Consider the following 26,638-nt stretch of genomic DNA (forward strand, 5'->3'; position numbering starts at 1 on the left):
TGCCGACGCAAGGCATTATGCTTAGATGTGTGTGACAACATAGATGCATGTTTCATAAGGTAAAGTTTTTGAAAAATGTCTAAGTGCAATACAAAGACACACTTGTAGAGATGAAGATGCACCTAAATGAAGGAATTTTTTTAGGTTGATAATTCACATGTGTGCTTTTAGGGATGAATGCACACTTATACAAAGAACTTTTTTAGTTAAAAGTCTTCTTTAATGAGCAGGTGTGCATGGGAGAATATTGACATATCTATCTAAGGAAATTAGTGCGAGTCATGATCACATTCCAACGTATAAGTACACATATGGGTAGGAAGACACATCTCAAAGAATGAAAATCAAGTATTCAATAGCTTCCTTTCATAGGTGCACACCTAAGATTTGTTTGTTAGGAAACTAAATGTGAACAGCAATAATGGAAGCTGAAATCTATTGTTAATCTGATATTTAGGTGTTAACTGTATGGAGATTAAATCAGCAATAGCAATGAAAGCATTGCAATGAAAACCAAAAACATAACACAATTTTCAATGTGGAGAAACCCTTTTGGGAAAAAACTCCACTAAAGAAGAGATGAATAGCTTGTATTATTAGCAAAATGTGATACAACAAATTTACCCTAACTCCTCTTTAGTCTTCAATCCGACAACATAGCACCTAGAAAGAAACTTGAACAAAAACTTGATGCAACTCTCCTTCTAAGCGCTTGTTTAATGGAAAAATGATACAACCATGAAGAATGACATCCAATTTTGAAAACCCAACACCTTTTACCTTGTAATCATCAATTTACAGCTCATCATGACCTCATATAGATGCTCTTACAGCTGTAATAAAACTTCCTCCATGCATGGGCACCTAGGGACCAAGATAGACACTATCATAACTATCATAAATCCTCTTACAACTTATTACAAGTTGCTTTGCTTTTCTTCCCTCGTACGATGTCTAGTACGACAACCCTCTACTTCTGTTAAGCATGCCTCGTCCCTGTACAACTCCATTTGTCTGCCGGTATAGTTTTTGTGGAGTGTATAACCTTTAGTGCTTTTTTTGTTCTTTGTACGGTGTTTTTAGGGTGTTTGACCTTCTGCTTTTGAGCTCATATGGACCCCTCCAACATATGGTTGCCCTGCTCACGTACGACCACCCACTCAGCTCGTTTATGTTCTTCCATCCTCTTGTTTTCCGTACAGTCTGGTAGGATGTAGGCATGGCCTATTTGGTCCATGTAGGTTGGTGTTCTTGCTGTACGACTGAATGCTTTTCCTCACATACGACATCACCCCTCCGTACAGTGCCCTTCTCAAGTATAGCTTCCTTATGTATGGGGTGTTTGACACTTCTATCGATTTAAACTTCGCTATCCCTCTGTATGGCATGTGGTCTTTCCTTTCATATGAATTGTTTATTTGCTCTTTGCATGACCTCCTCCCTACTTGCTTGTGTGGTGTAGTCCTTATGTACGACCTTCTCTTGCTCTCGTACAACTTCCTCACGTACAACTCGCCTAGCACTTCATCTTCTTCCACGTAGGGTGTGTCATCATTGTTTCTTGGTGCTTCATCTCCTTCCATGTACGATGTGTCATCATTGTTTCGGTATGACTCCTTGTATTTGGTCATGTACGAATTTCCCTTCCCTTGTCTGTACTGCTCACCTCCACTCTCATACGGCTTGCTCCAATTTTTCTTCTCCTTTACGTACGACTTTACCCCATACAATTCCCTTGAGACTAACCCCGTACAGAATGTTAGGACTTGGCTTGTGTACAGACTTTGCACTTCCTCAATTTCACCAATCTGTAGCATGTTGCAGTCAGGGTGGAAGACTTCGTAGTCCTCCATCTGGCAGTGAATAATCCATTTAAAGAACTTGTTTCATCTTTAGAACAATCTTCCAACTTGAGCACACCTTCATCATTTGGTTCCATGCCTTTCCTTCCTCCCTCCATCCCAAAATCTCCATCCTCTGACTTTGAGTTAGAGAATGCCATTCCTTCACTCACCGCCTAGTTCCTCAAGTCGATGATGTACTTCCTCTTGTCACTTTGGATCGAAAGTATGTTCCGCTTTCAATTATGATTTGCCTTGGTAGTAATCAACCATACCCTCTTGATGAGTGCGTTGTATGCTTTCTTCTACAACGGGATGACTACGAAGTCCAAGAAAAATTGTTGTGTCCCAATTATTAGTTTTTGTGCCATCAATGGCTTGATGTTGTGCTAGTCGGTACCTACCAAGTGGAAGGTTGGGGACCAGAGCGTTGGTCTTCCAAGGCATTTCCAAGTATCTTCTAGCAGTACATTTACTCCCGAGCCTCCATTAACGATGGTGTTTTTCAACTTCTCCATAATGTCCATCTTGACGACCGCCGACTTCATCCCAATGCTCACCATCAGCAACATTGGATCACTGGCCTCATTCCCTTTACATGGTGATTTCCCTGTTGGTTCCTCTTGTGGTTTGCATTGTCTTTGGCTAACTGCATCGTCACTGATCGTGCTGGTAATTGCCACTCTCAGTTGCGGCACAGTTTGAAGAATGTTTTGTCACTTGATGGGTATGGTTGCTTGTAGCACTTGCCTAACTATGTTCTTCTTTGACTCCTGCAATGACGTACTTGCAATTCCATTGGAAGTTATTTGTTCCTTTGCTAGCACTTGTTTGACTTCTACTTTGGCTTCTTGGAGTTGTTCCTTCTCCGTACAAGGGTCCGAGTACATCGCCTTCTTTGTTTGTGCTCTCATGATTGTCAAAATTGCCTCATCTTGTTCTCCCATGTCCAACATATTAAATCCCTTTTGCTTTTGGCAATCAACGTCTTCATGATTTCCTAGTCCACACCATTTGCATAATAATTGTATGTTGTCTTTCTTATTTTGGCAGTCTCTCACAAAGTGTCTCCATTCACTACATTGTCGGCATCATATGATAGGGCGTCCTTTGGAGTTGTACTGTATTTGATTTTGCCCTCGTTGATTTCCATAACCACCCGTCGATAGATTTTGTGGTTTCAGTGGGCTAGACTCTCCATGTGTGAAGAGTACTTGCATACTTCTAGTCTTCAAATTATATGGACACTCCTTTATTGAATGACCTATCACTGGAAAATCTCACAAAACATCTTTTTAGGACAATTACCTTTCGTGTGCCCCTCCATTATGCACTCAATACACCATAGTTCATTACTTTCTTTATTGGTTCCTTTCTCAACCTTCAATTCTTTCATCATTCTCAACATATCCGTCGCAGTGCCTCGTTTTGGATTCTTCATCACTGCTATCTGTGGTGCTCTTGTCATTGTCAGTCTTCCTTTTCCCTTGGGAGGATGTTTCGTTTTCACTCTCAATATCCATTGCTCGATTGTAAGCATTGGTATACGAGGACAGAGGCACTACTTTCATCTTCTTGCATAGTGATGGGATCAATCCCTTAGTGAACCACCTCTTCTTCAACCTGTTGGCTAGCTAGTTCTCCATCTTGTTCAACAATTCTTTGAGCCTACAATTGTATGCTTGCATGCACTTGTTCTTCCTTTGCCTAGTGTTGTAAATTTCTGCAACAATTTCATTGTCGTCTCTCAATAGTTTAAACTCTTCTTGAAATGCCTTCTTTAGTTCGTTCCATTATGCTTTGTATTGAGCCGCTAGGTTTGTATACCAGTTGATGGCGATTCCTCGTACGGTGGTGGGGAATGCCTTCAACCAATAGTCTTGGTCATTCTGGCCATTCGCCTCCCTCATTGTTATGCAAATCTTGCAATGGCGTATGGGATCCTCCGATACGTCTCCTATAAATTTAGGAGTTTTTGCTTCTCTTGGGTGTTCATCATTGTTTTCACTTGGAAGGTATCGTTTGTATTCGACTAGATTGGACCATCTCGTCCTCGCTTGTGTTCTTGTGCCTCTCTTGCACTCTTGGCCACACGCAAGCTTTCTACACATCCACCTTTTCCGTCTTCTACACCTTGGTCACCTTCTTCATTTCTATACTCTCTCAGAGTCTTCAGCTCATGCCCCCTTATTCTTGGTTCCTCGGCGAGGGACAAGTTCTCAATACAGTGCAAATTGGTTTCTCGCCTGCTTACCCTCTTGTGTGTCGGACCTAGGTGGACTATTCCAACCTCTACGTTTCAATGCTTGTCTTGCACTCTTGGCCACGTGTTTGTCCTCTACACGTCTACCTTTAGTGTCGCCAATACTTTGGGTACTTCCAGGCATTGACTTGTCCCTGTGCTCCCTTTGGCCGATGGTCGGCAGTTTGGATCCTCCAAATCTCGATTCCCTTGAGATGGATAGACGATGGAATATGTCTATGAGTTTAGGATTTCCCTCTTTGTACTCCTCATCCGACGTTGACTATATGGACAGATGGTCTAATCGTTTGGTTGGATTTTCCTCGAGTGTTTCTTGTAATCTTCTTCTTCGTTCTCTTTGTTCTACAATCCTTAAAGATTGCCTAATCTCTTTGTCTTGACCACCCTGTGCCTCTTCTCACCTTTATTGGGGTCTAAGGGCATGAATCACTCAAGGTTGACTCGATTTCTTTTAAGGCAATGGCGCTAAAATGTTTACTTCTATATTTGATAAATTAAATATTGGAAATAATAATACAGATAACAATGCATTCTAGATACATGAGTAAAATATATCTTTATTTGCACATGAAATTATTATAGAGAAGAAGACTAGAGATGGTCAACCAAGGATTACAATAAATCCGACTATACCATACTACCTTCCTTGGTAGCACACAACATATTTGAAGGATCCGATGGTTGCTGAGAGAAACTCAATCGTCAACCAATGGACGCACAACTACCCGAGTGACAACTCACTACAAATAATTAATACATTGCCATACAACAAATATTATCAAATATCACAATAGGCATTTTATGCTGACTACACAAGTTCCCTCACACCTCAAATGGTTGATTCCCAAGGTGGATGCCAAGACTTATCATGCTTATCCATTCACAGTTACTGTTGTGAGGTATTCACACATTGCCCCATTGAAAATGGGGACCCCCACTTTTTGCTTTCTGGGTTGTGTTAGGGTCTTTGCTATTAATCTTTGCATTGAAGGGATAGAGTTTCTCAAGTAGCTAGGGGGTCATCATGTTAGGTTGGTCTCTGGAGTGGAGTGAAGTAAGTCATCAAGCATGTTGCAAGAATGATTCATGGGTGAAAGATTTGAGGATTGAACAAACTGAGCAAAGGTAGGTGAAAGGACTAAGTCAAGAGTCTTTCCTAAGGATGAGTACCTTGCTCCTTCCCTAGAGCGAAATTTGCCTAAGTACCTTGACCTTGTACCTTTCGGAGGTCATAGAGCGAATTTGGTTAGATCATGTACCTTGCCTCAAGATTAGAGTGAGTTTGTCTTGAATTTGTCCCTTGCATCATTTTTGGAGTAAATTCTTCCACCAAGACAATCTACCCTACTCCTTAATTTGAGTAAAATTGGTAAAAGCCCGTCCCTTACCACACATTTGGAGCAAAATTTTCATCAAGAGGCATGTACCTTACTCTTGATTTGAAGCAAAGTTCATTAAGAACCATGTACCTCGCAGCCTGTTTGAAGCGAAATACTCATTGGCATGTACCTTGCTCTAACTTTGAAGCGAAATACCTTAAGGCGTACTTTGCCAAGGGTCAAGAGTGAATTTCTCACCTGGACCCTGTACCTTGCTAAGGACTGAGAGCGAACTTTTTCATGAAAGCATGTACCTTGTCCAAGCCTTAGAGCGAAAATTTCACCAAGGGCATGTACCTTCTGAAGGATCCAAAGCGAAATTTTAATGTACCTTGTTGAGGTCCTAGAGTGAAATTTTGCTTCAAGTCATGTACCTTGCTAAGGTCCTAGAGTGAATTTCAACACAAAGTCATGTACCTTGCAAGGGATCAAGAGCGAATTTCTCCAAGTGAGGTCCTAGAACGAATTTTGAAATGATGTACCTTGGAGAGGTCATAGAGCGAGTTTTATCATGTGTAACTCACGAAGGTCTTGGAGCGAATTCACCAATTTGTGTACCTTACTAAGGTCCAAGAGCAAATTTTTTATCTATTCATGTACCTCCCAAAGGTCCTAGAGAAAATTCCCCAAAAACAAGTATTTTGGCGCCAAATTGATTTAAAATTCGAATTCCAAAAGGGTGAGCTTGAATGTGATAGGTCGGCCAGCATTAAGGAAGCTATTTATTATTTTGTTTTATTAGACTAAGTCGGCCTTACACTCCCAAAGACACCTCTTTTACCCTAAGCGCCTATAAAAGAAGGATCAAGATATTCATTTTAACCATCAATTCAAACATTCTCTTCTTTTCAAGGGCGAATTTGAGAGTAGGCTGAGGGAACTTTTTTAGCAAGGAAGCGAATTTTATCTATTCATGAGCGAATTTCACTAAAGCATAAGTGAATTGCTCCAGCACAAATTGCGAAATTGGACATTAAAGGTGCAGACTTGAGGATCAAGACAAACAAATTCAAGCATTAAAGATACAGATCTGATGTTCTAGGAAGTCGAAATTCATCATTTGAGCATCTGGAAGAAGCAAATTTGCTCAGCCAGCAAGCTTATCAACCAGCGAATTCATCTTGAGACAACCCAGATTTGTCCTAGGACATTCAAATAATCTTCTACACACAGTGAATTCATTGATTGCATTGAAAGAAATCATCAAAAAATCAAAGATTAGATCAAGCTGTATATCATGTGCGTTTGATGTTCAATTGTTTATTTTGCAGGAGGTAAGGAAAGAAATCAAATGGGCCAGGTTGAAGGAAGATTGGAACAAGGATTTTAAGGAGAGAATTTCAGCATCAAGATCAAGATACAAGGAAGACCTCTTCAAGAAGCTTCATCAGCAAACACAAGAACATCAAGGGAGGGAAGATCTCAAAAGATTCCCACCACATCATGACGACATGAGGAGATAGAAGGAATGCAGGGAAGAATCCACTCAACTACCTCAAGGCACTAGAGCATGCAAAAAAGATAACCCACATGATGGAAGAATGTTTGACAATTTTGAATTCCCTTCGGGAATCCAAGAATCAAATTCAGTACATTGAAGAGCTACATTCAACCAAGTGCATCATCCACTCAAAGTACATCATGAGCAAGAGAAAGTCAACCAAGTGCATCATCCACTCAAAGTACATCATGAGCAAGAGAAAGTCAACCAAAGTCATCACAAGACCTACATCGAACATGATTGAAGAAGCAGATAGTTTCAGAAGAGTTAATCAAAGTTTGCTTCTCATCATCATCATCACTTTAAGCAAACTGAATAATGTTGAGTGTCAAGAGATATCTCTCAACATCCCTTCATAATGATGAATCAAATCAAGTCTACAAGTGCAAGATTGAGGTGGCACCCCAGTCGCTACTCCACCAATCAAAGAGATCCACATCAGCACGTCTTAATTCAATGAACCAAGCTCACCCATGGATGCACGAACTCCGAGGCACCTACCCTTGTTATTATCTATTGGTCATTCTAAAGTGTTGTAATTATTTCATTGGCCAAGCTGAGTTTGTTGTAACAAACCCTAATTAGGGTTTTCATTGTAAAATCTTGGCCATTGATTTCAAATTGATCTGAGCCATTGAATTGTATTGAGAGCACTATAAAGGCTCAAGCTCTTCATTTGTAAAGGTTAATAGCGAGTAGAGTAGTGAATAGAGCTAAGATGGTAGCTAGATTAGAGTAGAAGTTAGAATAGGAGAAGGCAAAGATTGTTGTCAAAGCCTTGTTGTAAAGAACAATTGATTTCATTGAAGATATGGTGAATTTGATTTGTTACTTCAACAACTCGCATGGTCTTTGCTTCTCAATTTATTTCCATGTTGATTAGATTGAATGAAGGAATTTGTTGAATGTATTTATGTGGAATCCGTTTAGTCCATACCACTAGCCTCTTGCTGATTGTAAGTGTGCCTTGCGTGGTCAACTGGAATGATATGAGCTTAACTTCGAATTGTTCTCCACTCATTGCTTATGCATTAACTTGAATGGTGATCAATGTTTGATGGTATTGATTCGAACATCTTTGAACCGTCTTTAGAAGATTACATTGAGCTTGTGTCAAATTGTTCTTTTTGATGGCGAGACCTCGCCTAGTAGGATTCCATCAAATCATTCATCCATCTTCTTACATTCTAGGTCTTGGAATGGACTCTCTCAACCCTTTCCTTTTGCCTTTTTTAAAAATTCAAGTTAGTTTAGGACTGAAAAGCATCACCAGATTGTAACATCAGATGATCCAAGTTCCAGCAAATCAAGCATTCAAGCATTCAAACGTAAGTCCCCTTGTGATTCCAGCATAATCACATCAAACCAATGAGCTTATCCACACGTGACCCTACATTCATGAACCTTGGAGTCTTCTCAAGTGATCCTTAAGCTAATCTTCAGCATTTGAGAGATTTTGTTCAAGAGAGGATAAGGTAATCTTGGGTATTTTATTCTGTGTTCGCATGTGCGTAAAAAACACATCAACAGAATTGGCGCTAGAAGGAGGGCATGATAGCAATGAACGCCTGGACAACTAAAATCCAGATTCTATCAATTTATGTTTGCAGGAGTAATCATAAGGACTTTTTCCACCCTCCTCCCACGCTCAACAGAATTAGGAGGGCAAGATAGTGAATACAAACTCTTGAATAGGTGAATCCAAGGAAGATTAGTGGAGAGTCGCCCTCAACGCCCTACAGAATTGAAGTACAAGGAAGGCATGATTGTGGATACATGAGTTAAGCAGTTGATGCTGGAAGTCACTCTTTGGTAGACTTGTGGAGGAAGGAAGCACTTTGCACAGCTGGAACCAGTTGAGCTTTGAAGCTAAATTTGAGATTTGCAAGATCTCTCTTTATTCCAAAAAAATCCCCAAAAAAGTTAAAAATTTCTCGATGGAGCAACAACAATTTCGAGATGAACAAGAAGTTGATATTCCTCAACTTTGGTGGAGACTGAATATACAACTTTACTTGCACCGTTTGTCCGAGTTTGTAAGGCCAAGGCAGTGTAGGATCCATGAGACAAATGAACATGATGAGATGCATTGCTTAACATACCTATTAAGGATGGAATCAGCAGGACAAGGAAAGATCTTCTTTTGGGACGTTTCTAAGCCAGAAGCGGAAGAAGACAATTTCAGTGTCCCGGAAAGAAATGATCCTCTTTCAAGTTTCTTATGGATGATTGAAAATCAACTTATTTTGAATGGTGAAATGCAGTTAGAGGGCATATTGCTACCATTGTGGTGTAGGATTCACAATGCACCTCACTCCGAATTTACTTGCTCAGTGTGTGAAATGGCCATTAACCAACTCAGATATCAGTTTGGAATGCCGACCCTATCCAAGGAAGAGTGTACTGAAAACAGATCTTGGAGTGCAGACCTTGCAGCCGAATTTAGAAGAACCTATGAACAAGACATTGCTACACCATCTGAAAGTGAAGGAAGACAATTGCACGTTGATGATACAAGTTCACCCGATGATCAATGTGAAGCAGTGAATGATAGCTCTCCACATCTTGCACCTAAAGAGGAAGATGTTGAAATACAAGTCAAGGAAGACAATGATTCACATCCCTTTCAAGAAGAGGAATTCCTTGAACAATTTGCATTCCTACTACAAAGGGAGATCCTTGAGAACGAATTGCAAGAGATTTCAAGTAACCTTGGAGAAGAAGACAATCATAAGAGATATTGAACAAAGAATTGCAAGTTATCACAAGTGGGCCCAAGCATGAAGAACAATTTGAGGGGGCACTTAAAGATATTATCACCATCAAGCTATTCAAGGGGGCGCTAAAAGATCTTATGGAAGAAGTACAAATGGAATCACTGCCAAATTTTTTTCAAGACAAACAAGTTATTTTGGGGGATTTAGTTCATCATCAACTTCGGCTTCTTTAGACGATGCTTGAAGATGAAATACCACCAAGGATCGTATTTGATCAATTAGAGGACAATTTTGAAGATCAAACATTCAAGGCGACTCTCATTTTCGATGATATGCTTACAAAGTTTCATGAGGATGCATGGTTTTTGCATAGAGATGAGAAAGATGTCATGGTGAAAGTAAAGAAAATTGAGCTATTTGAAGGGGCACTAAACTTAGTTCAAGAAGAGCTTGTAAATGAGGGTCAACATGTTGTGAATGCTCGTGGAATGGTACATCACCAATGGTGACCTCCTAAAGCAGTTGATGATCTCTCTTCTTACGATGCGAAGGAGGCAAACATGCAGGAATTTCCATTCGAGCCTGAAACATGCCAGGTTGTCTCTTTCCTTAATCCTAGTTTTGAAAATTATGAATTTGACTACGAGGGTTTTGGGAAAACAACTTGCGTCTGGATTGATCACGGTCCTAATGAGTTGCCTCAATCGATTATCTTACATGGAACCTTGCTCGAATATGAGAGATGCATGGCGAGAGCTTGCTTTTTTGTATTTAAAGATGAATCTGCTTGACTGTAAACTATCACTTTTGCTATACTCTTGTTGCATACCTTGAGAAATCATGTAAAGTCATGTACATATGTCGTTTCTTTGAGTTGTGTCAAGTCTAGGAGTCCTGTATGTAGCTTTAGAGTAGGTTTTCTTTACGCGTGTTTTAGTTAGAGGTCTTTTTGAGCCTTATTCTTAATTTGCCTTGAGTCATTTGACTCATGATCTTAAGTGGCTCAAGTAGTTAATTGTTTGCTCTCTTTAGTTTGTTTGCTTTTGGTTTGCCTTAGTTGGGTTTGCTTTTGTGTGCTTTAGCTTAGTTTGCTTTGGGTATAGTGTGCTTTTGAGTTGGTTGGTTTGCTTAGTTTAGGTGTCTTGTTAGTGGGAGCCTTCATCTATAAGAAAGGTGTTTGTGTTATTTTCTCACACGCTGGTAACATCTTGGATCTTGATTTTATGAACAAAATGGTATTGACCATCCACATGCTTAGTCCATGCATGATACATAGGATTCTTGGCTATAAATGGATTGCTTTCTAACTATCAAAATTAAGTTGAATGACCTTACGATAAAAACCACTACTTGTAACCAAACTACCTCCTTAGAGAAATAGATTGTAGTCATATACTTTGCTCCCATAGCAAATAAAGAAACTATAGCCTACCTTGTACTCATCCAACTCGTTGCTCCTCCAAACAGAGTAAACACATACCCATTGGTGGACCTTCAGCTGTTCAAGTCCCTTGAAAAAAATTGTATCAACAAATCCTTAGATGTCCAACATCTTAACCACACTGTCAATCCCAAATTATTCCAAACAATAATCAAAAGTACCCCACAATATCTAAATAGCATTTTAACATGAGTCTAGTGCTCTCTACCAAGGTCAGACATAAACCTACTTAAAACTCCCACTACTTGTGTTGTATTTGGTCCAGTGCAAACCATTGCATACATTAAACTTCCTACAACACTAGCATAAGGCACATTAGACATATTCTCTAAATCATCATCATTCTTAGGGCACATATCTAACAAAAGCTAAGTGCCAACCTGTAAAAGAATTCTTACTAGTTTACAATATTGCATAATGAATCTATTTAAAATAGTGTCAACATACTCTGCGACAACCAAAGCTTTTTGTTTACCCAATCTCTTTTGTTTTCCATACCAAGTATATACGTAGCAGCTCCCAAATCCTTCATGTCAAATGTCCCAAAAATTTGAGCTTTTAGGTCACTAATCATTGCTTTAGAGTTATTGAAAAATAGCATATCAAGCACATACATGACAACAATTAGAATATGACCATCAATCTATTTAATGTATACATAGTGATCTTTTTCACTTCTAACAAAACCCAATTTCATGACAAAATAATCAAATTTTTGATACCACATCCAAGGTGACTATTTTGTAGCATAAAGAGACTGTTTTAGTTTTGCAAACCAAGTGTTTCTTCTTTTTTACCTCAAATCCTTTAGGTGGTTTCATGTAAATTTCCTCTTCCAAGTCTCCATGCAAAAATGCAGTTTTAACATCCATTTGCTCGATTTCAAAATCATTAGCGGCAACAATGGATAAAAGAATTTAACAGAGGACAATTTACTAACATATGAGAATATCTTACCAAAAGCAACTCCCTCTCTATGGGAGTAGCCCATAGCTACCAGTCTAGCTTTGCACTTCTCGAATGAATGGTTTGTTCCAAATTTATTTTTGTAGACCCACTTACAACCAATGGCTTTCCTTACTTTGGGCAAACAAACAAGATCCCAAGTGTCACAACAAGTTTTAAGCCATCACCCCCTCCAACATGTCTTGTTGTTGAGACTCATTATCATTTGAAAGAATAGCTTCCATGTAGGATCTGGGTTCATTTTCAGTACTTAATAAAGCAAATATACAACAAAAATCTGTTGGGCTATATCTATCGACTGGATTTTGTTGTCTTGTAGGATCTTTTGAGAATAGGAGTATGAGGCTCTTGCTGTTCTTGATCTTGTTCAACCTGTTTTTAATTTTTGTCCTCATGTTCATTGGTTCGACCAATAACTTTATCTGAACCCTCACCTTCTTCTTCCTCGTCTTGATATCCATCTCTCTATTCTTCCAAAGGTGCAATTTTCAGCTTGATTTAAAAATGCACTCACTTTTCCTTATCTTTTTTTTTTTCGCTGTATAGGATAAAAAGTAACACTGAGTTCCTTGAAAATCACATCTGTAGAAAAGATCATTTTTTTGGTTAGCGGATTCCATAACTTATAACCTTTCACATTCTCCATATCCAATGGAAATGCACATTTTATCTTTTGGATCCAACTTAGTTCGTTTTTCTTTAGGCACATGAACAAAGGCGTCATAGCCAAATACCCTTAAATGTGAAACAAAAGGTTTCTTACTTATCAACACTTCATAAGGTGTTGTTTTAAGAGCCTTACAAGGAGATCCGTATAACAAGTAACCAAAAGTACTTACAGCTTCTGCCCAAAAGCATCTATCCAACTGTGAACCACTTGGCATACTTTTGGCTCTTTCCATTATTGTTTGGTTCATCCTTTCTGCCACTTCATTTTGTTGAGAACTGTACAAAGTAGTTTTTTGTTTGACAATTCTTGCATGCTTACAAAATTCATTAAATTCCTTAGAATAATATTCTCCTCCTTTGTCAGTTCTCAAAACCTTAACTTTACAATCTATTTTCTTTTCACTAAGGCCTTAAATCTTTTAACTTAGTGAAAGCTTCATAATTATGCCTTGTAAAATATAACTAGGTTTAGCTTGAAACATCATCAATAAAGGAGACAAAATATCTAGATTTTCCAATTGATTGAATATCCACTCGACCAAATACATCTGAGTGAATAATTTCCAATTTATTACTGACTCAAGGATTTTTGTTTCATCTTGTTTTGCAAAACACACAATGTTCACAAAATTTAAAACTTTCATCAGACTAGGAATAAACTTCTAACAACTTTATATTCAAAATGGTTTTTAAACTAGTCTCACAAATGTGGCCCAATCTATGGTGCCACATCATACAATTATTTTTTATATTGGTAGAGTTAACAACAGTAGTGGCTTCAAGCCTAAATAGAGTCCCTTGGCCCTCTTGCTACCACCGAATTTCCTCTTATTAGTTTGCAACCGTGCTTGTCAAATGTTACATGCAATCCCACATCATTCAACTTAGAAAATTGAAATCGAATTCCTCGCTAAACTTGGAATATACAAAACATCAAAGAGGTTTTTTATTCTCCTATCATCTAAACAGAACTGAATCTTACACTTCCAACGATAGGATATAAAGAGTTATCACTAAGGTAGACTTCTCCTCCATCATATTTCTTATATGTGGAAAACAACTCCTTATGACTCGTAATTTAATACGAGCATCTTGAATAAATTAACCAATGTTCACTAGTCAAACTATGAAGAGAAGAAATTAAAGCTTCATCACTTGAGTATGCGGATTTCTTTGTTGAGGAATCAATTTGTTTCTTCAGATTCCTGCATTCCTTCTTTACATGTCCTCTTTTCCATAGTTCCAACATTTCACTCTATTCTTCTTCCCAGGAGCTTCAGATTTTCACTTAGACTTGTCCTTAGGCCCATTCTTATCTCCTTTAGACCCTCTTTCTTTAGGCCTTCCCTTGACATTGAGAGCAACACCCTAAACATTCGTAGTTTTCTTCCTCATTTCTTGTGCCAACAAAATTGCTTCAAGTGCATCCATTTTTGGATCATTGAGGTTAGTAGTGATAGCAAGAATGAAATTTTCCCATGACGGGTAAAAAACAAAAAAACATAATGCGTTTATTTTCTTTAATTGTTACATCTCTAGAGGCTAGTTGACTCAAAATCAAATTAATTGAATTTAAATGCTCGACTATTGTTTCACCATCCTTCATCTTAAGAGAAAACAGTTTTTGTTTCAAGTAGAGTTTGTGTACTAGACTTTTTGCTTAGTAGATCTCACCTATCCAATTCCGCAAGGCATATGCAGTCTTTCCTTTGACTCATTTAGGAGAACAGAATCAGTAAGACACAATCTGATTGTACCTCGTGCCTTTTTGTCCACCTTCTACCAGTCTTCATTACTCATTTCATTGTGTTTCTTTTCATTTGCTACAGCCACCCATTGATATCGTTCTTCAATGAGATCCTCCATTTTCAGCTTCCACAACACACAGCCCATTCCATTAAATTTTTTATGTCCAAATGAGAAGTTGCAACCATGGTTTCAACACAAATTTGCAGAAGACAAACTAACTAAACTCCCACTACAACTCAAAAAACCTCTGTTCTACTGCCCACCTTCTACCAGTCTTCATTACTCATTTCATTGTGTTTCTTTTCATTTGCTACAACCACCCATTGATATCGTTCTTCAATGAGATCCTCCATTTTCAGCTTCCACAACACATAGCCCATTCCATTAAATTTTTTATGTCCAAATGAGAAGTTGCAACCATGGTTTCAACACAAATTTGCAGAAGACAAACTAACTAAACTCCCACTACAACTCAAAAAACCTCTGTTCTACTGCCCACCTTCTACCAGTCTTCATTACTCATTTCATTGTGTTTCTTTTCATTTGCTACAACCACCCATTGATATCGTTCTTCAATGAGATCCTCCATTTTCAGCTTCCACAACACATAGCCCATTCCATTAAATTTTTTATGTCCAAATGAGAAGTTGCAACCATGGTTTCAACACAAATTTGCAGAAGACAAACTAACTAAACTCCCACTACAACTCAAAAAACCTCTGTTCTACTGCCCAAAACACAAAATTGGTTAGAATCTGATACTAATAATTAGAAAACTAAAGGCGAACAACACTAATGGAAGCTTAAATCTACTGTAAATCTGATTTATAAGTGTTAACCATGTGGAGATTAAATCAACAATAACAATGAAAGCACCGCAATGAAAACCAAACACATAACATAGTGTTAGATATGGACAAACCCTTTCGGGAAAAAACTCCAGAAAAAAGGAGAGATTAATAGCTTTATTATCAAGAAAATGTGGTACAATACATTTACGCTAACTCCTATTTAGTCTTCAATCTGACAACATAACACTTGCAAAGCAACTTGAAGAAAAACTTGATGCAACTCTACATTAAATAGAAAAATAAAACAACCATGAATAATGGTGTCCAAGTTTGAAAATCCAATGCCTCCTACCTTGGAATCATCAATTTGTAGCTTATTATGATCTCATACAAATGCTCTTATGGTTGTCATAAGGCATCCTCCATGCATGGGTGCCTAGGGACCAAGATAGCAATATTCTATCACAGATGCTGCCATAGAATCTTATGACAGATGCCATAGCTGACATAGATTCTCTTACAACTTATTACATGTGTTCCATAGCTCAATTTGTTTGATTTCCACGGTGGACACCAAGAAATTTGTTTGATTTCCAAGTTGGACACTAAGATTTACCATCGTTATCCATTCATGGTTACCATGATGCCTGAACAATAAAAGTAACTTAGTAAATCCCTACTAGTAAATAGACAACTATTGAGACTAGTAAAAACATTCTTACTATTAAAAAATTAATTACCATTATCATTGATATCCTCCATCCCTTACGAGTGTATTGCAAACAATATTAGGAGTAATTAATTACATGGATTTACAAGGCTGATGGCACTTAAATCCCAACATTCTCCCACTTGATATTATACATTGTAAATAAAGCCATAAGAAAACATAATTATAAGTCAACTAAGTACAAGTGACAAGGCTCATGACCTCCTTACACCAGGTAAATTTCTTTGTGCTTATAGGTTTGGTAAGTTCATTATGAAAATTCAATTCTTATTTGTTAGGTGCATGCCTAAGGTGAGAGACACACCTCAATTAAAGAAAAAAAATCAAAACAAGTTTCAAACCCACTGTTAGATGTGTGCCTAAGGTCAAGGCTACACCTCAACAAAGAAAATTTTCAATTGACATCAAAGTTTGGAAACCCCATTGTTTGGTGTGCACTTAAGGGCAAGGGCACACCTCAGTTAAGGAAATATCAAATATTCAAAAACCATAGTGTGGAGATGTGCTTTGGGGTATAGTTGTGCACTTAACCAAAGGGATTTTTTAAATTTCAAAAATTACGTAATTTGGTGCTCTCTTGGTGATGAAGTGCACACTTGTGCAAAGGAAATCAAAAGTACAACTTCAAAGTCCATTTTAATGTATTGGTGTGTGTGTGTGTGTAAAGCAAAAGTTCACAACTATCAAAGGGATTGAAAATGTCTAAGCAGAGTAGCCATATACTCCTTTGTCCCTCCTTGGGTGTGCGCATCCATGTATTTGAAATGGATACGTATCCAATACGACCCGGATATATGTCGGATACCATACGCACGTATGCCCAAAAGCCTTGATTTTCCAACCATGCTGGATACTATGTGATTTGATTTTTTTTCATTTGGACATAAATCTTCCTAAATATAATTTAAAAAAAATTCATTCATGCATTTTTTTAAAAATTGGTATAAACAAAACCTACACAAAATGAGAAAGACAAATGAAATGTTTTTCTATTTTTAGCAACCCATTTTTTTGGGTTATCTTCCAATGTAACTCTACTATTTTTGCATATTGTAAATTGTTAAATCAACTTATAATTATTTATGTAGCAATTATGTGTGTATATGGCTTTTGAAGTAAGGAAAATCTCATCTTATAACTTAGAAAATTGTGTTAATTATATGTGTATATGTTTTTTATGAATGTCATATCAAGCTGTATTCATATTGGGGGTTTTAAAAAATGGCCATATTCATATCTGATACCATATCTGTATTTGTATCCGTATCCGTGTGTTGTGACGTATTCACACATCGCCCCATTGCAAATGGGGACCCCTGCTTTTTGCTTTCTAGGGTTTGCTTTCTAGGTCTTTTAGGGTTTTGTCTGTTAGCCTTTGCATTTTGAGTGTCGCCAGGGAATCAATAGGATGGTAGGCTTTGCTTGAGCTAGGGTGAGTCCACAGGGCCCCAGAATTAGGGTTTCTTTGGGAGTCTTCCTTAGGGCTTGGTTTTGCTCTCGTTACTAATTGTGTCTCGCTTTGTGAGTGGATATCATTCTTGAAGGTCCGAGCTAGGTCGAGTTGGTGAGTGATGAAGTCTGAAATGTCATCCTGATCTTAAAATGTCCTGATCCTGAAATTTGGCTAAGTCTGGAATGTCCTGATCCTGAAATTTGACTAAGTCTGGAAAACTGAAGAATCCTCCAAAAACTAGATTTTGCAATATAACTCCTGGAGGTCCGAAACCACTCTCAAACATCCTGAAAGTATATATGGAATATAACTTAAAGTATAAGAATTCTTTCTTATACTTAAATGTTATATTCCATAAAATGGTCCTGACGGAGAGTTCAAAAAGTCAAATTTCGCTCCTGACCCTTCCAAAGGGTCCAAAGTGAATTTCGCTCCTGACCCTTCCAGAGGGTCCAAAGCGAAATTCTCCATAGGACATTCTACATTGACCAAAACCTAGAACTAACGCATTCCCAGGCTTGAATGAAGGAAAAAACGCTTGTTTGAATGAAGAAATGTGAAAATGAAGTCAGGATCTTGGCCAAGATTAGGAATTTCGCTCCTGACCCTTCCAAAGGGTCCAGAGCGAAATTCATCATGAACCTTGTTTGTTGCCTTGAGTGGACTAGAAACCTTGTTCCTAATGTGGATGATGATCTAATTTTGCCTTGTGAAGTGGTTTGAAACTTGAAAAATGAGCAATTTAGCCAGGAATGAGATTTTCGCTCCTGACCCTTCCAAAGGGTCCAGAGCGAAAATCTTATAAAAGCTTATTTTTCACTAACTTTGGCTAACTTTTCATGTGCAGGATCTCTTGGAATGAAGATTGGACATCATTTGATACATTTGAAGATTTGGAAGCATGCAAAATGAAGATTTTTGGACAAGAAAGGTGAATTTCACTCCTAACCCTTCCAAAGGGTCCAGAGCGAAATTCTCAATAGCTCCCATGTTGCAATGAAAAAGGTCAAGTTTTGGGCATGAGTGAAACAAGAACAACTCCCTTTTGCCTCTTGAAGAAGTTTCAACTTTGAAGAATGAAGGATTTTGCTTAAAACCTAATTTTCGCTCCTGACCCTTCCAGAGGGTCCAGGGCGAAAATCTTTATAGGAGACATTTATTGCCTTGTTTGATCAAATTGAGGAGCCTAAGGCATCATGAAAGGAAGAATGAGTAGGATGAAACCCTTAGGCATGTTTGGAAATGAAGAAAATGAAGGATCCTGGCCAGGAAAGGCAATTTCGCTCCTGACCCTTCCAAAGGGTCCAGAGCGAAACTCCTTATAAACCCATTTTTTTAGCCTTTCTTGGATATGAAATCCTATTCCTAGCACAGTGAAAGGTGAAATCCCACTTAGCAAAGAAGTTTCAAGGTGGAAAATGAAGGATTTTGGTCAAAATGGTGAAAATCGCTCCTGACCCTTCGAGAGGGTCCAGAGCGAATTTTCTCAAAAACACTTTTTGCTATCAAATTTTGCTAATTCAAGTAGGGGATAAGATGAAACATAGAAGGAATTGCCCCTGGGATTAAGTTGAGATTGGAAGAAATCGTCAAAAGGTGAAGGAATTGAGCCCAAAGGTGAATTTCGCTCCTGACCCTTCCAGAGGGTCCAGAGCGAAATTCCTAAAAACACCTGTTTTCTTGCAAGGACAAGGCAACTTTTTAGATTTTATGGCTTGAATGGGTGTGAGAAGGTATGTTTTGACCTTTGAAGATAATTGAGATAGTCAAGAGGAAGCAACCAAGTCTAGAAAATGATTTTCGCTCCTGACCCTTCCAAAGGGTCCAGGGCGAAAATCCTAAAACCTATCCTTTCTTCCAAAGATTGGACTAGACCAAGCTTAGACATGGGTTTGAGAAGACTTTTGAATTGCCTTGGAGCAAAATTGGATTGTTAAGAATGAAAATTTTAAAGCCAAGAGGGAAATTCGCTCCTGACCCTTCCAAAGGGTCCAGAGCAAAATTTCCAATTCCTCCTATTTTCCTTGCATTTCAAGATGAAATTTTGGTTTTCAGACTTAAAGGGGAGTAAGGCATGATGTTCTACGCCTTGGAAGTAATTTGAAGTTGAAAAGCATGAAGAAATTGTCCTAAAACCAAAAAATCGCTCTTGACCCTTCCAAAGTGTCCAAGGCGAAAATCATAAAACCAACATGTTCCTTTCAAAGTTGTGCTAAGGCAAGGATATACCAAGGAAGAAAAGACCTTTAAGACCACTAATGAGTAAATGTTTGTTTCAAAGTTGATGATTCTAGGTCGGAGAGGAAAAATCGCTCCTGACCCTTCCAGAGGGTCCAGGGCGAAAATCTAAAAATCCCCTATTTTACCTTGCAAGAACAAGCCAAACTTGGGTGGAGTGAATGAGGAAGACCATTGCCTAGCTTTTCGTGAAAGATTCAAGAAAAGTTGATGAAGGAGTAAGCCTAAGGAAGAAAAATCGCTCCTAACCCTTCCAGAGGGTCCAGGGCGAAAAAACCATAAATTCACCTTTTTCTCCAAGATTTGAATGAGACTAAGCTTGGACCTCAGTGAAAGAACCCATTTGAAATGCATTGGAGAGGTTTTGGACCTTAAAAAATGAGAATTTTGAGCTCAGGAGAGAATTTCGCTCTTGACCCTTCCAGAGGGTCCAGAGCGAAATTCCCAAAAATGCATTATTTCCTTCAAAATTTTGATGAGCTAACCCAATGATGGAAGGAAATGAACCCTGGAGACTGCCTTGGAGGTGTTTTATGATCAAGCTAAGGTGAATTTTGGCCTAAAATGAAAAAATCGCTCCTGACCCTTCCAGAGGGTCCAGGGCGAAATCATCAAGAAGCTTCATTAAACCTCAATCAAACCTCCATATTCCTAAAATTTCACCAAATTTGCCAAATTCAAGACATTTGGGAGGTTGAATTAAATTCGCATGAATTAAAGCATTTGCAATTTAATTAATTAATTTTTAGGCCTTGAAATAATTGAAAAATCCACCTTGGAGGCATTGAAATTTATTTTAAAATTTTAAAAAAATTAAGGTGAGCACTCAAAACATATTTACTTGCCTTTACAAGCAAGTCGGCCTCCTTTTTAGTGGTTTTTATTCCCTATTTGCTAAGTCCGCCTTGAGGGAAATTAGGGTGAGCGCCCTATATAAAGGAGGAGTGTTGTTTCAAAATTCAAATCATTCATCCATTACCTCTTATGCGAATTTTGAGGAGCAGATTAGAGGAGCGAATCCCAGCAGATTGGAGGCTAAATTTCCAGAATTTGCTAAGTGTTGGAGGCTAACTTTCCAAAATTTACTAAGTGTTGGAGGCTAGTGAAGGTGACATTCTTTTGAAGGTTGATCAAGACATAATTCATCCAAGAAGGCCAGCAATTCAATCCTCATCCAGCAAAGTCTGATCTTCTTTCTTCATTTTTCAAGGTTCATAGTTAGGCTTTCAAAGGAGACGGTATGAAGAATCCTTTTGAAGTTTCTATTCAAGACTTATTTTGATTTCATAGCAATCGTTTGAAAATCTAAGTCTTGTGCAATCTGATTTTCATTTATAATTTGATAATTCATAATTTTTGAATTTATTTTGTCATTTTCAAATTAATGTCTAATATGTTCCCTTGAAAGGTCTTAGATCCTATGCTATAAGATATTATACTCAAAGACTAACTTTAATCTTTTGTGTAGGCATCAAATGATGAGCCCCAAAGCCGGAGGATCAACTACTTGGCAGACCCTCATCAAAGAAGATCAAGTCAGGACAAGGACGATCTCCCCCAGTCTAGCATCATTAAGGACGACCTTCTCCATCTATCTTCCAGTCCAGCATTTGATGGAAGGCATCACCAAATTGGCATCAACCAAGTGTTTGACAAGGTGGCATCCCAGTCATCACTCCTCCATTCGGGTTGGTCCACCTCAGCATGTCCAGATTCAATGTACCTGACTCATCAAAGATGGCACTAACTTCGATGTACCTACCTCGGCTATCCATTGGTCGAATATTCTAGAGAAGACATGTGTCCAAATAATGCAATTATTTCATTGGTCAGAATTAAGTTTGTTGTAACAAACCCTAATTAGGGTTTTATTGTAAAATCTTGGCCATTGATCTCAAATTGATCTGAGCCGTCGAATTGTATTGAGGGTGCTATATAAGCCTTGGCTCCTCATTTGTAAAGGCTAATAGTTAGTCAATAGTTGATAGTAGGTGAATAGTTAGCTAATAGTGAATAGTCAGTTGATAGAATAGCAATTAGAGTAGAATAGCAAGAGAGGGCAAAGATTGTTGCCAAGATGTTGTTGTAAAAGACTTGTAAAACTTCATTGAAGAAATGGTGAAATCTATGGGTTGATTCAACAATTTGCATGGTCTTTATACTTCTCAGATTTGATTTCATGTTATTAGATGAGTGGAAGAAATGTGTTTGATTGATGGTGAAATTCGTATATCCATACTACTAGCAGTTTGTTGATTGCAGACTTGCCTTGTGTAGTCAACTAGAATCGTTCAGCTTAAGCTTAACTTCAATTGTTGCTTCTTCACTGATATGCATCAGCCTGATGGTGTCTATGCCTGTAGCGATGATCTGAACATCATAAAGCTTTTCCTCCGAAGATCGCACTAACCTTGTGGAGATGGTCCTGGGATGTCAAAACAAGACTTGGTTAGAATTTCATCAAAGGTCATTCATTGCTCTTACACTCTTAGTGTCAGAATTAGATCCTTTCCTCGTCCTCATCCTTTTTCTTTTTTTTTCAAAATCTAGGCTAGTGAAATCCTGTGATTCCAACAAATCAGACGTTTAGGTCATTGAGTGTAAGTCGCCTTGTGATTCCAGCAAATCACATCATACCGCGAAGAGCTTATCCACACGTAGAGATCCTACAACAAAGAACCTTGAAGTCATCCCGATTGATCCTTTTCGCGACATCTTCAGCATTCGGAGGCTTTATTCAAGAGAGGATAAGGTACCTTTAGGTATTTTATTCTGTGTTTGGTCGTGTACAAAATACACATCAACACCGTGTCCATGCAACTTTGTGTCAAAGTAAAATTTTCAAGATTTTTTAGAGGGTTAGCCTTGATCAGAGTAAAATTTGCAAAATCATCAAGGTCATTTGGAGCTGTCTATCTAGAAGTGTATTTTTAGCTTGTGCTTAAAATAATTCATGCTATTTTTAGCCATCACCTTATTCAAAGAAAAGAGCATATCGTGGGATTTGTTAATTTTAGCTTGAGGAGCCCATGTTATTTTTAGTTTTCCACTATTTTTAGTGATCGCTATTGATAGCATGGACTCAACTATTTTTAGATCTCTTGCCATTGTATTTTCATACATCTTAGTGAGTTAAATGCATTAGTTATAAAGCTTCTGTTTAATTTATCAAGCTATCCTCAACAAGCACTGTAAATTTGCTATGATTGAAGATGTTTGTTTGATGTGTGTTGACACAGGTTCATCATAACAAACAACGGTGCTGGTCATACAGTTTCTGGCCAAAGGTATAATCAAACAATGAGACTTCCTCTATTCTCTTTGAGTACTTTGACAAGTTATAACTAATAACTTATTTCTGGCAGGAAGCTTGAAATTTTCAATATGTACACTGCTTATAATATTTTTGAAAAGAATGATCCGGCCTTGGTTCTTTCTTGCTGCAATTTGAAATGTAAATTGGAGCTCAGAATGTTTAGATTACTTACCACATGAATATGTGCTATGCAGATATAAAGAATATCGTCTTGAAGACTATTCACAGTGGTTTCAAAAGCAAGTAAGTGTCCTTTCGCATTAAGAGAAATTTCTGGCCAATTTATGTGCTTTTTCCTTTAAATGTTTGATTGAGAGACCATCTGATGTGAATATTTATACACTTCATTATCTGCTGACATCTTTTTCTTTCAGCTAAATAATACCAGTAACTGGAAACATTTGAAGAGCTGTTTAGTAAAACCTGACTACTGTAACAAGTTGATCAAAGAATATAAGGTGAGCGCTATAGAATTCAACTTCTTGAGGATACTTTTTCTTCTTTTGTGTTGAGTTCTGGTAGATTTATGTGGACAATGATATAGTGCAGCTTTTGAATTTTTTTGAAGACTCTTAAGCAATATAAAAGGGCCAAATTAAGTCCAATAGAAGCTGGTTGCTGCAGACCACCTTCTGAGTAAGTTTGTCTCTTAATCTTGCTAACCGATCCTTTCTTTCAAACTTACCAATCAATTACTTCTATTGAGACTAATATTTGGCACACAGAATTATTTATGATAGTGTAAAGTGACAAGAGTTTGGAACTTTTTATGGAATAATTGATGCAGTATGAATTAACTCTTGTATGTATGTTGTTGCTATTTTAGGTGTGGTTATCCAGCCAAAAATGCGTCCTATTATGATTTAAGCTTTAACCCTGTCAGTTCAAACAAGGATTGCAAACGGTACAAAAATAAGCGATCGGTCAAGTGTTACAACTGCAATTCTTGCAAGTATGTGGCTATCCTCAAAGAAGTTCCACATGCAGATTTTTTTATTTTGTTTACACATGTATGTGCCTCTTTTTTTCAAAACCAGATTCCTGATCGGAGTATATAGGGCAGGGCTGGAGTAGCACAATATTTGAAGAGGGAATGGAAGGTTGCTGCAATATTCAATGTCATTGCTTTTGCCGTGCTGGTAAATTTTGTCACCCTGCTATTTTGTTTTACACATTTCTTCCATTACATTTATAATTGTGCTCTGCTCATCTATGACATAATAATAAAATGAACAGCCTTGAAGCTTTCAAACACCCTCAACTTAGTATATTTGTGCTTGAGTTGGTTTAATCATTCAGAAATGTATTGCCTTTATGTGAAACATCGGATGTTTTTGGAACAGGTTCTTCTCTACTGTGTTGGATGCTATGCCAGGCGAAATGCTTCCAGATCTCATAACTCTAAATTGTGAGTGTATTGATTTTGAATTTGTAAGATTTGTAAATGTAATATGATGAGTTGAGATCTTTTATTGAATCAGTCCATTGAGTAGATATGATTGACACAAATTATTTGGGAACACGAGTCTTGTGAAATTAGGAAATTTGAACATTTATGTTGCTTTGTTTTTATGAAAGAAAAAAGTTTTATATTCATGGACAGCTGGGATAACCGTTTGGAATCATGAAATACATGCTGGATTAATTTTTCAGACAAATACCTTGACTTTTTCCAAAAACCAAAAATGCCACTTCATGTAGAAATGCATTGAATCATTTTAGTAAAGGGATAAAGTGAGACTCTGAGACTCATTTTGTGGAGATTAATTTATTTCTCTTCTAATGACTATAAAGACCAAGTAATGTTAATGCTTATTAAGGTTTTGAGATTTTTACAGGTAAACACTATACAATTTGTTGGATACAACTTTGTAATGAATTTTTGATTTCCATGTTTTGAGTCTCTTTAATTTGATGTTTGCTGTAAATTTTAATGCCTTACACTTCTTATGGGCTGTAGACCTTGCCACAATCAGGGGGGCTTAGGGTAATGCCTTGATCAGGGGATAAGGAGGGCTACTGGTTCCACTTGTTGGGGTTTGGGTGTAAGGACTTTCAAATTTTTTTTTGGGCCCCTTAGAAATGGTTTTTAAATCTATAGTTTTATAGTTATGCTCATGTATAATAATAACACTTAATGGTTTCCTATACTGATGTGCTTATAAATACTCGCACATGGATTAGGGAAGCACAAGTGAGAAATATCTTAATTGTAAAGTGAATGGTTGAGTTAAGACAATGAGTGCTGTTTTTGTTGGGTTTTTAACTTTTTACCCAAGATAAAATCTCTTGCCATGCTACGAGTGTGGCTTTATTTCTTTTGCTACATTTAACATTTTGTTTGCATTGGTTCTCTTTGCATGGGTTTATTAGTATTATTCCTTTGAGACAACTCTGAAGGAAATATTAGACCAAAGATATAGTTTTTTGAATAGCTTTCATTATCCTTTAAATACAAGTCGTGACAATTTTTTTAGGGTTTCTGAGGAGAATTGGCTACGAGTTTTAGAATTGCACCAATTGGAAACATTATGGTTGACATTTATTATTAAATTTATTTATGAGCCAAACACTCTTTGATACTAAGCAAAATTTATTTGAATAAAGCAACAAAGGATCGAGTGGAGAATGGGGGGTGGATATATTTCCTAAATAAATACAAGCATCTTGGAAAAATATATTTTGACAAAAATCAAAACTTCTTTTATAAATACAATTTAACAATTAAAGTGCTTTTAGTTGAATATGCAACCTTTATATGTAAGTCAAGCACCTCTTGAATAATAATTCAAACAATTTTAGCAAATCCAAATCATTTGTATGTTTAACTTCAACATAACATTTTGCTATGAATTTTTGTGTTTTATGTTATGGAACTATTATTTTGCATTATGAATACTAATACTATACTCAGATATCCTAGAAATCATTAGAAATCATTGTTGTATTATCATGAACAACACTGAAGTTGCACAACTAGAGTAATGAAAGGACATATACAAACAAGGTTAGATTATATTTTTGCATGAAGATAATAGGATGTGAATGGTATTGTCATCAAGCATTAGAGCAGCGTACACAAGGGATCACACTTGAGAATAAAGATGATGCTCATTTATAAAAGTGTATATCCATAAGAAGTGTGATATGAGCATAATATTTATTAAGAAAATAGGGCGTGAATAGTCTTGTCATCCAGCATTAGAGCAGCATACACAAGGGATTACACTAGAGTGCTAGGAAGATAAGGATGATGCTCATTTATGAAACTGTACTTTTAACAGAACATTGTTGCCATGAATTTTTGTGTTCCACAACATGGAATTTGCTATTTTACATTATCAATCCTATAACTATACCTGAAATTCATTGTTGTATTATTAGAGATATCACCCAAGTTGCACAATTAGAAAAGCATTGAAAAGAATACACTAACAACCTAAGATCATTTTTTTTGCATGAAGATAATAGGGTTGGTATTTTCATCAAACATTCGAGCAACATACACAAGGGATCACACTAGCGCTCAGGGAGAATAAGGATGATTTTCATTTATAACATTGTAAAATCACAAGTACAGTGTT

At 37.4% G+C, this 26,638-nt stretch overlaps 1 protein-coding gene across 8 annotated transcripts in view; it reads left to right on the top strand.

Annotated features, from left to right (window-relative positions):
* Nucleotides 1–26,638, top strand: part of LOC131077280 (tetraspanin-10) — a 91,276-nt gene that overhangs the window by 39,713 nt on the left and 24,925 nt on the right. For 7 of the 8 annotated variants that reach the window (XR_009113569.2, XR_009113570.2, XR_009113571.2 and 4 more), the window contains 7 exons: nucleotides 22,978–23,025; nucleotides 23,249–23,297; nucleotides 23,429–23,512; nucleotides 23,623–23,690; nucleotides 23,881–24,006; nucleotides 24,118–24,193; nucleotides 24,398–24,462. Coding sequence is in view for 5 of the 8 variants with exons in the window: in XM_058014741.2 (XP_057870724.2) it covers nucleotides 22,978–23,025; nucleotides 23,249–23,297; nucleotides 23,429–23,512; nucleotides 23,623–23,690; nucleotides 23,881–24,006; nucleotides 24,118–24,193; nucleotides 24,398–24,462 (516 nt within the window). In the remaining 3 variants the exon portion in view is untranslated. Of the gene's footprint in view, nucleotides 1–22,977; nucleotides 23,026–23,248; nucleotides 23,298–23,428; nucleotides 23,513–23,622; nucleotides 23,691–23,880; nucleotides 24,007–24,117; nucleotides 24,194–24,397; nucleotides 24,463–25,014; nucleotides 25,061–26,638 lie in introns of those variants that run through there. The other variant, XM_058014737.2, reaches the window with a different exon arrangement.

This window comes from Cryptomeria japonica, chromosome 8, assembly GCF_030272615.1.
Source record: "Cryptomeria japonica chromosome 8, Sugi_1.0, whole genome shotgun sequence".
In the NCBI taxonomy this organism is placed as follows: domain Eukaryota; kingdom Viridiplantae; phylum Streptophyta; class Pinopsida; order Cupressales; family Cupressaceae; genus Cryptomeria; species Cryptomeria japonica.